Source organism: Lithobates pipiens, unplaced genomic scaffold (genome assembly GCF_037356315.1).
Source record: "Lithobates pipiens isolate NorthernLeopardFrog02 unplaced genomic scaffold, aLitPip1_a1.2 Scaffold_16, whole genome shotgun sequence".
NCBI classification, from domain to species: Eukaryota; Metazoa; Chordata; class Amphibia; order Anura; family Ranidae; genus Lithobates; species Lithobates pipiens.
In genome coordinates, this window is record NW_027507748.1 from 609,625,756 (window position 1) to 609,641,066 (window position 15,311).

Below are 15,311 nucleotides of genomic sequence, written 5' to 3' on the forward strand. Positions count from 1 at the left end.
TGGAGTGGTCAGTGTAAAACAGACATGTGTCCATTTACATCCGCCCACATCCAATCCTATCCAATGCACTAAAAGCAGACAGATGGGGATCCATTCCAGACAGGTGGCCCATTTACATCTGATTACCCATAGAGGAGAATGGGCTGTGTCTGATCTGCATAAGTAGAGTGGACACAGACCAGCCACCCCTCTGCTCAGCGGGGATCAGCGGACATATTCCCCGCTGAGCAAGCGGACTCCTGGCAGAGTCTGCCCCTTGAGAAAGGGTCCTTATAATGCTACTATACAGAGAATTCCCAAGAGGCTGATCAAATTTAGTTACTTAGACAAATTGAATTTAAATGCGATGACCACTTTTTAGACCATGTTGCATGTTACACCCATATTTAAGATGCAACATGAATCACGGTCACATACAATAGTCCCCTAGCCAAACTGTTTCCTCTTCTAGTATTGTAGGATGCTTCTTTGCAATGCTCTGCGGGCCTAAATGCAAAAATTCTAATTTTTATTTTATTTTAGCAATGTTGGTATATTTATTTGCCATTAGAAATACACATAATTATTTTTAATGAGAATATAACTGCATTAATGTATGTTTTATGAACCTAGTTGAGAGATCAGCTTTAAGTGACAAAGGCGGCTGATATTACATGCGGGGTACGATCAAGGAGGATGTCATATGATGTCCACTGGGATCAACGAGAGGTTTATGCTGGAGGCATTATGGCAGAGGCTGGACAGGAACAGGATAAAGTAGAATTTTATAGGTAAAACTTTTCCTTTCACTTTAGATAAAGTAAGGTAGTGTTATAACACCTGTTGGTTTCTTTTTTGCCATCTGTGCCCCATTGGGGAGATTTACCCCCCTTTCTGTCCCATAGCCAAAACAGGAAGTGAGAGGAAACTCCTGCAATTTAAATGGAATCGCTTGGAGACCTGCAGGTCCCCATTGGAAGATTTCCATTTTATTACTTTTCTGGGGACAACCCAAATTTTGGGATTTTCTTTTACCTTCACTTTCAATGATAATGCTAAAAAGAGGACAAATAAAGAGGGGGAGCACAGACAGCAATAAAAACTGACAGGTATTCTAATCCATCTCCGCTCTATCCAAAACGAAAGAAAATGTTTGCCTTTAGTTATACGTTAAGTCTTTCTGGAAAGTCCCAGTCTCTCCCCACTCCTGGTCATCAGTAAGGCTGGCTATCACATTAGAGTACCAGTAAGGAGGCTCAGAAGCCAGTGCGGGCCAATATTGTATATTACAACAAAATTTGTAACTGATATACAATTTCACTTGTTAATAGCCTTAAAATTACCTCTGCTTTGTATGAACTGTCAAGGTTTGTATCAGGCTTTAAAGTGTAAGTTCACCTTTTCAGAAAAAATGTAAGGGGAAACTAACACCCTATACCATTCCCCACCTCACCGGTCCCCATTGTATGTACCTCCGTGGGTGATGAGCTGTCAGTTCCCATGCAGCAGTACAGCGGTCCCGGAATCTGAACTCCCCGTTCTTTTTCTTTGGGGCTTCCAGGATGGATAAGACCAATTCTAAGTGATCAGCGCTGGCACAGAGAATCGCTCTGATCTGTCCCAGAAGCCCTGCAGAAAGACAGGAAAGTAGAGCAGGGATTTAAAATCCCCAGACTGCTACGCTGACCGACTTGGGCGGTGATGGCTCATCACCCATGGGGGTAAGGACAGCAGTGAATCGGGGGTGGGGGGCACGTAGACCACCTTATCATTTTTTCTAAAAAGGTGAACTAACCCTTTAAATCAATTACCTATGTAACACTTTGTTTACATACCTTAGGCCTGGTATCCATGACGTACATTGACCTGCACCCAGGATTGGCTTTACTAACAGCCTGCAGCATGTGTTCATCCTCCAGACATCTTGCACTAAAGCCAGACAAAGGCTGACTGCACCTGCAAATAGCTGCCTAAAACAAGAAGGAAACAAGAAACGACTTCAATTGTACATGCAATGCTGAGTTATGGTAAGCATCAACAGGCAGATCTATCACAGAGAACAACAAGCACTAAGAGATCTGTCCAGCCCTAGCAGAATTGTCACACTACTGGGCCCTGACAACATCTAATTTATGATGAATAAACTGTGGACCATACATAGCGAGATGTTTCTTACTGACACTTATTCTGGCCATACAAACAGCTTTGCAATAATTTCAACCTCTTTCATCCAGCTTTTGATCACAAATATTGTTAAATGGATCACCTCAACCTAGCGCCTTTCCTGCCAATTAGAGAAGAATAATTGTTGGTCGGAAGTTTACAGGATCAGATACTTCTGCAACTAAAAGCTACTTATAAGCATTTTAAATTGGCCGTATATGTGTATGTCATTATCATCATGTTCAGGGCCGTACTTAGATATTCTGCTGCCCTAGGCACACCCAAACAACACCTTTTTGTACAAGCTCTGCGCCTTGTGTCATTTGAATAATTTATTAAAAAGGAGAATATGGTGTTGGAGGCAGCATAAGTCTGCTTGATATACAGAGAAACTTTCAACTGCTTAGGAATGGCATTTTAGGTTTCCTGAGCAATAAAGAGCCTTCTTATGCCGCGTACACACAATCAAAATTCTCGTCGGAAAAAGCTCTGATGGTTTTCCCGACGGAATTCGGCTCAAGCTGTCTTGCCTACACACGGTCACATCAAATTCCAAACGTTTATAACGCGGTGACGTACAACGGGACTAGAAAAAGGAAGTTCAATAGCCAGTAGCCAATAGCTTCTGTCTCGTAGTTGAATCTGAGCATGCGTGATTTTTGGTGTGTCGGAATTGCAAACACACGATCGGAATTACCGATAGAAAGTTTTTCCGACTGGAAAATTGAGAACATGCCATCAATTTTTTGTTGGCGGAAATTCGGACAGCTAAATTTCCACTGGAGCATACACACGGTCGCATTTTCTGATGAAAAGCTCTCATCTGTCTTTTTCTGGCCGGAATTCCGATCGTGTGTACGCGGCATAACTCCTCTCTGAATCCTCTTCTCTGCACAGTTCTCACATAAAATGTAAACAATTTACCAAGGTAGACAGAAGAGGGGAAAAAAAAAAAAAAAAAATATATATATATATATATATATATATATATATATATATATATATATATATATATATATATATATATATATATATATATATATATATATATAGCAGTTTACCAGTCCTTCCTGCATTTTTTTTTATTTGTATCATTTTATCCTGGTAATAACACATTTTCTGTCTTAGGTGGAAAACAGTAAGTCACTGTACTGCGTTTATGGAGGAGCAGTGTTCTCATCCTGGGACATAACCACAGAGCATCTCCTTCACTTTTTGGTAGGATCAACTGTTTTTTTTTTTTTTTCCCTTTACACTTATCAACATATAATGTATAACAAAACACCACACACACAATGCTCCTAACAAGGGGAAAAAAAGAAGTTAATTGTAAGGGTTTACATAGCATTTAATGCATTAATAAATCCCTGCACTGAAATGCCCTTCACCAGACACTGCACTGGTCTCCATCGATGTCCACTGCAATTTCCATTTACTTGGTCGCTTCAAATCTGGAAACAAATTAAACTATGAGGGCTGAGTTGCTGATGGACAGCACCAAAACAGCCTTAGGAAAGCCATAGATGGCGCAAATTTGCATGATTCCCCCATCAACACAGACAGGGCTAACAGGGGAATCCCTCCTGCCAAGCAATTGTCTGCTCCCAAGGGGGAGGTAGGCGGGGGGGCAAGCTGTCCCCACCTGGCGAAGACTGACTATTGCTAGAGGCTACAGCAGCTGCTGGCGATAATCGCAAGTGAATTTGATTGATCAACTAGGTATATTCAGCTTGGCCACACGCGGTTCGAATCTCAGCCGGTTGAGCAGGAGGATTCAAACCGTCTGTACCCAGCCTAACGTATCAAACAATGTAATCACTTTCTACCATTTTTCAATTGCAAAAACGACAAAACAAATCAAGGCAACCTACCATTAACAATGGCTATTATGGTAATTATTGGATAAAACCTGTTGGTGGTTGAAGTGATTGGTTCAATTGTTTTTGCAATGAAATTGGTTGAAATAAGATGAAAAATAGGATTTTCTATAACAGCTTACCTGTAAAATCCTTTTCTTGGAGTACATCACAAGACACAGAGCACCATAGTAATAACTATGTGGGTTATAGGTCACCTTTACACTGGTATAACCAAAAGGAAACAGGAAGTCCCCCTCCTTATATAACCCCTCCCATACCAGGAGTACCTTTTTATAGCAAAGCAATATACACACATATCCCAATACGAGGGGAAGGACCTCTGTGTCCTGTGATGTACTCCAAGAAAAGGATTTTACAGGTAAGCTGTTATAGAAAATTCTATTTTCTTTATTGCACATCACGGGACACAGCACACCATAGTAATATCTATGTGGGATGTCCCAATGCCACCTAAGGGGAGGGAGACACAAAGCAAATAGCCGTCTCCAGGCGTGAGGACTTATACTGTTGCCTGCAGCACACTGCGCTCAAAGGCGGTGTCCTCCTGCCATCTTACATCCATTCGATAAAATCTTGTGAATGTATGTACTGACGACCAAGTAGCGGCCTTGCAAATCTGAATCACAGAGGCTTGGTGATGCACTGCCCATAAAGCAATGACTGCCCTGGTAGAGTGTGCTTCAATCTTAAAAGGGAGGAATCCTTCTTTTCAGGCCATAAACACAGTAGATTTCAATGCTGCCTGACCCTTTTTAGGGCCTCCCGGCAACACAAACAAAGCATACGTTTTCCGTATACAAGTAGTCGCTTTCAGATAGGCTTTAACTGCTCTCACTACATCAAGAGAGCATAATAATTTTTCTTCTGCAGAACGAGGTTCTGGAGAAAAGGAAGGTAGGGAAACATCTTGATTCAGATGATAACCAGACACTACCTTTGGCAAAAAGGTTGGGTGCGGATGCAGCACCACCTTATCCTTGTGAATGATTAAGTAAGGCTCTTTACATGAGAAAGCAGCCAATTCTGATACTCTTCTTGCAGAGGTTATTGCAACTAGGAATACTAATTTCCTTCTCAAAAGGATCAAAGGAATATTCCGTATAGGTTCAAAGGGTTGTCTGCAACACCAACAAATCCAAATTCAAATCCCATCGGCACAAGGGTATTCTAACTGGTGGAGTTATCTGATTTACCTCTTGTATGAATGCCCGGACTAAAGAATGCAAAGCAAGCGGCCTTTGAAAAATCACTGCCAAGGCCAAAAGCTGACCCTTGATTGTACTCAAGGCCAGCTTCATTTCTACTCCTAATTGTAGAAAGGCCAGAATTCTCTATGACATACTTACGAGGATGCTAACCCTTGGTTTCACATCAAGTGATATAGGCCTTCCAGACCCTGTAATAAATGGTCCTGGATGCCGGCTTTCTGGCATTAATCAGGGTGGTAACTACCAAACCTGAAAGCCCCCCAAGTTTTTTAGAAATGTGGGCTTTACTAGCCACACCATTACATTTAGCATCTGTAAGGCAGGATGGAATACTGGTCCCTGCGACAGCAGGTATGGACGAGATGTCGTTCTCATGATTCCTGCATACCAGGGTCTTCTGGGACATGCCAAGGCCACTAGGATTACCGTCTTCCTTTCTTCCCTGATCCTGTGAAGTAGCCGTGGTAGCAGCTGAACTGGAGGGAATGCATAAATCAGTGAAAAATCCACGGGGTCACCAACGCATCTACTCCAAGTGCAAGTGGATCCCTTGTTCTCGCCACAAAATTGTCCAATTTCTTGTTGAACCTGGATGCCAATAGATCTACGTCCGGCATACCCCATCTTTGGCATATGGCCAAAAAAGACATTGGGATGTAGAGACCATTCACCCGGCAACAACAGAAAATCTGCCTGCCAATTTTCCACTCCTGGAATGTAGACTGTAGATAGGCAATGCACATGTTTCTCTGCCCAAGACAGAATATGGTCCACCTCCCTTTGGGCTGCGTGGCTTCTGTTGCCCCCTTGGTGATTGATATAGGCCACTGCTGTGGCATTGTCGGATTGTATCCTGAAAGGAGCATTCCGCAACCTGGATGTCCAGGCTATTAGAGCCAGACGTACTGCCCGAATCTCTAGGATATTGATGGGCAAGGTCTTCTCGGACTCTGACCACTTCCCTTGAGCAGTGGTCTCTTCTAGAACCGCTCCCCAGCCCCATAGGCTGGCATCCATCTACTCTCTAGGAAACTGAAATGAAGGATAGCCCCTTCTGTAAATTCCTGGTTATCAACCACAAGTTGAGACTCTGGCGTACCTTTGAAGCCAGTTTCATTGGATAATCCAAGGCTTGGATCCATTTGTTCCAAGTAGACAGAATACTGCGTTGCAACAGTCTTGAATGAAACTGGGCATAGGGAACCGCTTCAAAGCAAGCAACCATCTTCCCTAGTAATCTCATGCAAATGCGAATGGAAGGACCCTTCTTTGCCTTGACCGCCTGGACCAGCTCTCTTAGAGCGGTGACCTTTGCCTGAGGCAAGAACACCCTTTCCTGGGTTGTGTCTATGACCAAGCCAAAATACTGCAGCCTTTTTACTGGCTGTAAGGATGATTTCTCTAGATTGAGAATCCAACCCAGGTGTCTCAGATAACTGACTGTTCTGGATACCCCCCGATTTAACCCTGCTATTGATCTACCAGTAGCAGGTCATCTAGGTATGCTATTATTGCTATACCCTGGCCCCTTAGTCTTGCTAGTACTGGGGATAACACTTTTGTAAACACTCGGGGAGCGGTGGCTAACCCAAAAGGCAAGGCCATGAACTGAAAGTGGCGATGCTCTACCGCAAACCGCAGAAACTTCTGGTGAGTGGGAAATATTGGCACATGTAGATGCGCATCCTTGATATCTATGGATGCTAGAACCTCTCCTCCCCGTAGGGTGGAAACAGCTGACCAAATCGACTCCATTCGAAAGGAGCAAATGTTTAGGAAGTGATTCAGATTCCTGAGATCTATAATGGGTCTGACATCTCCATTTGGTCTTGGTACCATAAAGAGATTTGAATAAAACCCCATGTCCCTTTCTGAGGGAACCTCTAATATTACTCCCTGATACAGTAATCGGTCCAGTGCCAGAAATAAGGACTTTTTCTTTACTGGGTCCTTGGGAACGTTTGATATTAGAAAATGCGATGGTGGAAACTCTTGGAACTCTAGTTTGTAGCCTAGGGCCACTACAGAGAGGACCCACTTGTCTTGGATTTCCTCTTGCCAAGTTTCTGAAAACCACCGCAGTCTTCCCCCCAGCGGATCGAGCGAGGGCGCCCCTTTGCAAGAAAGACTTGGGACTCTTTTGTGGACTTCTGACTCCAGGACTTTTTTGTAACTGTGTCTGGTTATGAAGCTTACCCCTTGCCCCTGAGGGTGGAGGCCGCCGAGGCTGCCTGGAGGCTGTTGCCCCCGACATCTGAAGAGAAGGTTTAAAAGAAGGCAATCTATTCTTTTTCTTAACTGGCAGAAGGGTACTTTTACCCCCCGAAATCTTTTGAATATACTTAGAAAAATCTTTCCTAAACAACCTTTCTCCATAAAATGGAAACCCAGCCAAGAGCTTCTTGCATAGGAACTCGGCTGGCCAGTTCTTTAGCCACAGAATCCTGCGCATATGTATCAACATGTGCCCAAGGTGAGACGCCTGATGGATAGAATCCTTGATAGCGACCACTGCAAAGTATAGGGCCCTAGGTAGCTCAGCTAAATTTTGGGCCTCTTCAGTTTGAGCAGGAACTTTTTTAATAACCTGCTTGAATTCATCCGGAAGGGATTGACAGATGCCTATTGCTGCCACTGCAGGTTGTAATACCGCACCAGCTACAGCAAATGAGGCTTTAAGCAGAGATTCCAACTTCAGCTGGATCACTAAATACTTGTACGTTGTCCACTGGAAAAGTTAAACTCCTGTTCACAGAGGAGATGGCCACATCTACCGCTGGCAAATCCCATCTCTTTGAGAACTTTTTCTCTATAGGGTAAAGAATTGAAAATCTTTTAGGAGGAGAAAACTGCTTATCTGGGAGATCCCAATCAGCATAAGTTGCTCCAGTAACGGGTGTATTGGCAAAGCATGAGAACCCTGTTGGGGTTTAGCGAAGCCAAGGAGGAGAAGGAAACATCCTCCACCTCTGCAGGAGGCAACTTATATCCAGAACAAACCAAGTCCGCAAGGGATTGGATTAGCAATTTCTGAGATTGCAAAATTGAGAAAGGTTCTCCAGAATCTGAATCCTCAGAAGAGGAGACACCTGAACCTACTTTTCTCAAAGGTACCCCAATATCAGCTGCCCATTGTTGCTCCAATACTGGAAGGTCAAGGGCCGGAGAAGGGGGATCACTAATATCTTGGCTATTTTCCCTTCCAAACCAGCCAGAGCCAAAGCCAAATCGTCTTTATTGACATATGCAGAGGCTGGGACGTTGGAGGTAGCCACCATGCCCATGAGACAAGATGGTTCAGATTCACTAGATGCTCCAGGTCCTTCAGGGGAGGATGGAACTGCGGGCATGCGACTAGAAGCCTCAGGCTCTGACCGCAGCGACTTTGCACTCCACCCTGATGAATTACCCCTCCTGTGGGAAGACATAGTCCTAAGCACAAAAATGCAGAGGTACTAAACAAAGTGTATCTACTGCCCAGCTTTAGTCTAGCAATTACATGACATGCTGCTATAAATGCTCAGTCTCAATGCTGAGTAAAACCTGCCCCTTGAAAATACCTGTATCCACACACCCATACAGCTTACATGCCACTTGTGTGCTCTGTGTCTCTCCGTGAGCCTTTTTTTTAAGCCAGTGAGCCTTGCGCCAGTGCCATGTCTCACGCGCACGCCGGCGAAGTCTAAGCCACGCCGCCCCCTTCTTTTTTTTTTATTCCCTTTCCGGGGGGGGGGGGGGGTTGCAGGGGGACCTCCTGAAATGGTGGATGGGTGGATGGTCCCCCCAAACCCCTACTGATGGCTGACAGAGTTGGAGATAACAGTTCTGCCACAGAAGCCTTTGCTGACACTGAGCAGAACAGGGGAAGCCTAGAATGTTGGCAGCCAGGTATGTTGCTTTTACACCCTCTAGTGGCAAAAATTGACTGAAGTTCATTTAAGGGCACACAAACACTTTATATTACCCAGTTACTTAGTAAAATCTTAAATATGGGGTTGCGCCAAGAAAATAGATACTTGGCGCAACCCCAATGCCTGCCCTCCATTGAAGTTGTGGTGCACCATTAGCTTTTTCCTTGGCTATAGCAGCCAGGGAAAGTGACAAGAGAAACCAGAAGTGATGTTATATACATTGCTTTTGGGCTATTTACAACTAGGGAAGGCCAGCAAATGGATGCTTGCTGGTCTCCCTGTCTTCCCCCCAGAGACACTCGATGCAGATCTGGTCACGCAGATGGGCCAGCTGAGCCCAGGAAACAGTGGGGTCAGAATTGACAGAAAGCCAACAGTTAGCTTATGGAGTGTAGCCCCCCCCCCACATGTATTTGTCAAAATTCCCAAAAAACAAGAGTTAAATTGTTGTTTTAATGGATGGTATCAAAATTGCCATACAGTCACGCTCTGGCTCATTTCATCACTTCCGACTTTGTCACGGGGGGTCGTGCGACAAAGTCGGAATTGGCGAAACACATCGGGTGTGACTGTACATCAAATGGAATAATTGCATCAAAATTGTGAGAGCGAGTGGTGTTTCCCTGGAAAGTCGTGAGCCAGTGTGGAGGTGGTGAGACTTATGGGGATCGCTTTATTATGCTGCAAGCTGTACAATGTTTGATACAAAATGTGTAACATGCGAGTGGATTCAATACTGGTTTTAAATTAAAGATTGTGCTTTGACAATATTACCCTAGTGGAGCCTTTCTTTTTTATGTGTGCCTCTACTGCAAGAGGGGTGGAGAAGTGGATTGGCTTACTAAGGAATTCCTCAACAGATGACTCTTATAGCTCATTAGCCCAACCATGAAAATGATGGGCAACAGCTTATGGTGAGTTGCCATCTGATGGGAGTGGGACGGATGTGACACACAGCGGCTGTAGATCATTTTTGGTGTTTTTCCCAATAAGACATCACTGGGACTTAACATTTTACATGAAATTATCATTGGCAAAAGAGGACTGTTATTGGACTTCTTTCTTTGTTTCTTCTAATTATTGCACAATTTTTCTTATTGTCACGTTTTGAGCACTGAGTCAATTAGTTGATATTGTTGCACTTATGGGGATTCACATATATGTGTTTTGTATATATGTTACACTGTTTTTGATATTTATGTTTTTGAAGTAGCAGCATTTGTTATATTGTTGGAAAATCCAATCGTGTGTGGGCTCCATCACTTTTTCTGTCAGAATTTCCGACACACAAAGTTTGAGAGCTGGATCTAAAATTTTCCAACAGCAAAATCCGATCATTTAAATTCCGATTGTGTGTAGACAATTCCAACAGACAAAGTGCCACGCATGCTCAGAATAAATTACGAGATGAAAGCTCTTGGCTACTGGCCTCTTTATAGTTCCGACGTTCCTGTTGTACATCACCTCGTTCTGAACAATCTGATTTTTTTTCTGACAACTTTGTGCGACCGTGTGTATGCAAGACAAGTTTGGGCCAAAATCCGTCAGAAAAAATCCAATGGATTTTGTCATCAGAATGTCCGACCGTGTGTACACGGTTGGAATGATGCGCTTCAAAAAAAGTTAATATAAAAATGACAAGAAATGGTTACCTGTGTCTCCTGATGATAAAAGGACAACACTGGGAATCTCCCTTTACTTCTAAACTTTGAGCTCCCCACAATGATCGGCTTGCTAGCTGAAATTGGCACATACAGTTCTCGTGGATACGTCTCACACACCTGAAAGACAGAAGATTTAGTTAAGGTCAGGCTGAGCTCTGAGGAAGAGGGTACGCCCCCAAAAAGCATTAGCTTTTCTACTGTGCTATGAGTAGACTGCTTGCCTTGCGGCTGGAGTTATGATCTGATGCACTTATGAACTATCTTTGTGAGTACACTAGCATATGTTCACTAAATAATAAAAAGCGTTCATGGTGGTAATGCACTAGGCACCTTCCAGTGTGTTTTTACAGTTTGTTGAAGATTCCCCAATCTGAGGAGGACTGCATCGGACAAAGCATTAGTTATACCATGGGATATACTGCTGCTTGAGTGCTAAAGTGTTTCTGTATTCACTTCTAAGGAATGGACAAGACCTTCTGTATTTTGCAGTCTGTGTGTCCGTTCAAGAAATTTCCCTTCATGGTGACGTTGGTTGTAAGGGAAAACATCCAGTGGGGAAACAGGAACAACTGAAAATTAACCAGAGGATTTACTCTGCTCTTAACCTATTAATAATAAGGGCTTTAACTGCCATTGTGTCACTGTTAGAGAGATATCTGACCACTTCTTTTTCTACTGACAGTGCTGTAACTAGGGCAGGTAGCTAGGTAGAACATTAACCAAATGGGAGCCAAGAAAAAAAAAAAAAACACTGTTGGAGTTATAACCATTCCCTAATCAAAGGCAAAAACATTTCAGCTAGATAACTGAACCCATTTAACCACTTCAATACAGGGCACTCCCCCCCCCCCCCCTCCCTGCCCAGACCAATTTTCAGCTTTCACATTTTGAATCACAATTGCGCAGTCAAGTGACACTGTACCCAAACAAAATGTTTATATATTTTTTTCCCACAAATAGAGTTTTCTTTGGTGGTATTCGATCACCTCTGGGGTTTTTATTTTTTGTGCTACAAATAAAAAAAGAACAAAAATTTTGAAAGGCACTGATGAGTCAGTACTGATTGACACTGATGAGGTGGCACTTATATGCAGCACTGATAGGTGGCACTGATGAGCAGCACTGGCAGGTGGCACTGATAGGTGGCAGTGATGGGTGGCACTGATCAGAGGTACTGGCAGGCATCACTGATGGGCACAGAGTGCCACCCCTAATGGGCAATGATTGCCATACCTGGTGGGCTCTAGTGGGCTTACCTGGTGGTCATGGGTGGGCATCCCTGGTGGCTATGGGTGGGCTTCCCTGGTGGCCATGGGTGGGCATCCCTGGTGGCCATGGGTGGGCATCCCTGGTGGCCATGGGTGGGTATCCCTGGTGGCCATGGGTGGGTATCCCTGGTGGCCATGGGTGGGCATCCCTGGTGGTCCTGGGTGGGCAGACCCCCCCTGTCAGGGGAGCAGCCGATCGGCTCTCCTCTACTCATGTCTGTCCGCATAAGTAGAAGAAAAGCTGATACATGGCTTTTCTTATTTACACTGTGATCAGCTGTGATTGGACACAGCTGATCGTGTGGTAAAGAGCCTCCGTCAGAGGCTCTTTACTTCAATCAGACATGCGGTGTGTCTGACTGACACATCAGCGGTCACCGTGCTGCGTGCCCCCATGGGGGCAGTTTATCCTGCTGGACATCATATGATGCCAAGTTAGGATAACTGAACCACTTCCTAGCCATCATTCTGCTATAGGCCAGGCGGAAAGTGGTTAAAGTGATACTAAACTCTCGTTTTGTTTTTTCTTTAAAAATAACAAACGTGTTTCCTGCTCTCTGCAGTGGTTTTGCACAGAGCAGCCCGGATCCTCCTCTTCTCGGGTCCCTACCTTCTGTTGAGTGCCCCCGCAGCAAGCAGCTCGGTGCCGCTGCTGCGTCTCAGTCAATCGGGGGGGGGGGGGGGCGTCCCGGATGGCTGAGGCACTTGTGCAACATCGCTGGAGGAAGATGGGGCTCAAGTAAGTATTAGGAGGGCTGCTGCACACAGAAGGTTTTTTTCTTAATCTCTCCTGGCCCCTCTCTCTTGTTGAGTGTCCCCACACCAAGCAGTTTGCTATGGGGCACCCAACCCGAGCCACAGCTCCCTGTGTCCATTCAGACACTAAGCCATGACCCAGCCCCACCCTCTCCCCCTCCTCATTGATTGTAATTGACTGCTGTCTCAGCCAATTTGGAGGGAGAGTCTGGGGAAGCAAAGACTCTAATGCATATCGCTGGATTGAGATGGGGCTCAAGTAAGAATTAGGGGGTGCTGGGGAGGCTGCTGCACACAGAAGACTTTTTATCTTAATGCACAGAATGCATTAAGCTAAAAAAAAAATCTGCTTTTACAACCACTTTAATTAGGAAAACTACATTTAGGCAAGTGACCATAAGCTGACAGATTTTTCTAAAGTAACCAAATGAATAAAAAAAAAATCCTATATCCACATTACACAGCACAGATAGATGACGCTGCAGTGACAGCTATTGTATTCTGTAAGCTGGTGCCAGGGCCTGTCAGAATACCTGAACAGCAGCTGCATTTGAATGGCGGCAGCCACTGCTTGACTGACGATTTTCCACCCGGCTTCTTTGAATTTTCAATAGAATGATGTGGAGCAGAAGGATGACAACAGGATCACCCATAAAGTGACTTTCAGTTGGTCCTGCAGTGTGGAATTACCTTGTAATCTCTATTGACATCAGACAGCTGCCAGTAAGAATTAGGGACCCCCATTCGCTGATACTCTTCTTTCAGGTTTATGCATTGCCATCCAAGAATTCGTTCCTTCTCATTTTGTTTAGGGTTATAAGAAAATGCATAGATATCAGCATATCGCACTAAAGAAAAAAAAAATCAATAGGTCATCTTTTACATGCTATATTATTATTATTATTATTAATAACGATTTATATAGCACCAACAGTTTATGCAGAGCTTCACAATGTAGATGGGGGACAGCACAATTACGGTACAATTCAATACAGAAGGGACAGGCGGGTCCTGCTCGTAGAGCTTACATTCTAAAGGGAGGGGATGGTGGTACAAAAGGTAATAGATTCGGGCAATGATTTGATGGGGGTGGCTCGGGGACAGTTGTTAGGTGGGTGTGGGATAGGCTTCCCTGAATAAGTGAGTTTTCAGGGATCTCCTAAAGGTGGACAGGTTAGGGGCTGATTGGATATACCGGTGAAGGGAATTCCAGAGGATTGGAGAGGCTCTGGAGAAGTGCTGAAGACAAGCATGAGAGGAAGTAACAAGGGAGCTAGAGAGCAGGAGGTCCTGAGAGGAGCGGAGGGGACGATTTGGGCGATATCTGCAGATGAGGTTGGTGATGTAGATGGGCGCAATGTTGTGGATGGCCTTTTATGTTGTGGTTAGCATTCTAAATTTTACACAGAGGGTTAGGGGAAGCCAGTGAAGGGATTGGCAGAGAGGGGCAGCAGTCACGGATCGGTTAGTGAGGTGTATTAGTCTAGCAGCAGCATTCATAATAGACTGAAAGGGGGATAGCCTGCGTAAGGGAGAGAGTTGCAGTAGTCAAGGCGGGAAATAAGGAGTGAATAAGTTGCTTTGTGGTGTCATTAGTCAGGAAGGGTCAAATTCTGGAGATGTTGTAGAGGTTAAGGCGGCAGGATTTTGCCAGCGATTGAATATGGGGGCTGAAGGAGAGGTCAGAGTCAAGGATTACACCCTGGACCCTGGCATGTGTGGAGGGACCAATGGCTGTGTTGTTGATCTTAATGGTAAAGTCACTGGTGGGGACTGGGAAGGAGGAAATATAACAAGCTCAGTTTTAGAAAGATTGAGTTTGAGGAAGTGGTGTGACATGCATATCGATATGTCATTCAGTAAGTTTGAGATCCGTAAGGAGATTGAGGGGGTGAGTTGAGGAGTGGAGAGATAGATCTGTGTGTCATCAGCATAGAGGTGGTATGGGAAGCCATGGAAGATTATCAACTGGCCCAGGGAAGAGGTATAGAGCAAGAATAGGAGGGGCCCAAGGACGGAGCCTTGGGATACCCCAACAGAGAGAGCAAGAGGAGCAGAGGAGATGGAGTTGTAAGTGACACTGAAAGTGCGCTGAGATAGGAGGAGAATCAGGATAAAGCAGAATCACAGAGGCCAAGGGAGTGTAGTTTGCTGAGGAGCAGGTGGTCAACTGTGTGGAAGGCAGCAGAGAGGTCTAAGCCCTTGTACACACGGTCGGAGAATCTGTCGGAATGTGTCCTATCGGACCGTGTCGTCGGATAATCCGACTGTGTGTGGTATGCATCGGACTGATTATGTCGGAATATCAGTCGGACCCAATTTTCCAACATGTTGGAAATATTTCCCGACCAACTGGGCTGATCGGACATACTCCGATCATGTGTAGAGAATTTTGATCGGACAAAGTGCCACGCATGCTCAGATCAAATTCCTACATCAAAGCTATTGGCTACTAGCCTGAATGTAGTCCCATCGTAACGAA

At 44.7% G+C, this 15,311-nt stretch overlaps 1 protein-coding gene across 1 annotated transcript in view; it reads right to left on the reverse strand.

Annotated features, from left to right (window-relative positions):
• Positions 1-15,311, reverse strand: part of MTMR6 (myotubularin related protein 6) — a 119,254-nt gene that overhangs the window by 76,042 nt on the left and 27,901 nt on the right. Inside the window, exons 4-6 of the mRNA XM_077484040.1 lie at positions 13,520-13,677; positions 10,794-10,922; positions 1,815-1,949 (exon numbers count right to left, since the gene is read on the reverse strand). Of these exons, the coding sequence (XP_077340166.1) occupies positions 1,815-1,949; positions 10,794-10,922; positions 13,520-13,677 (422 nt within the window). The remainder of the gene's footprint in view (positions 1-1,814; positions 1,950-10,793; positions 10,923-13,519; positions 13,678-15,311) is intronic.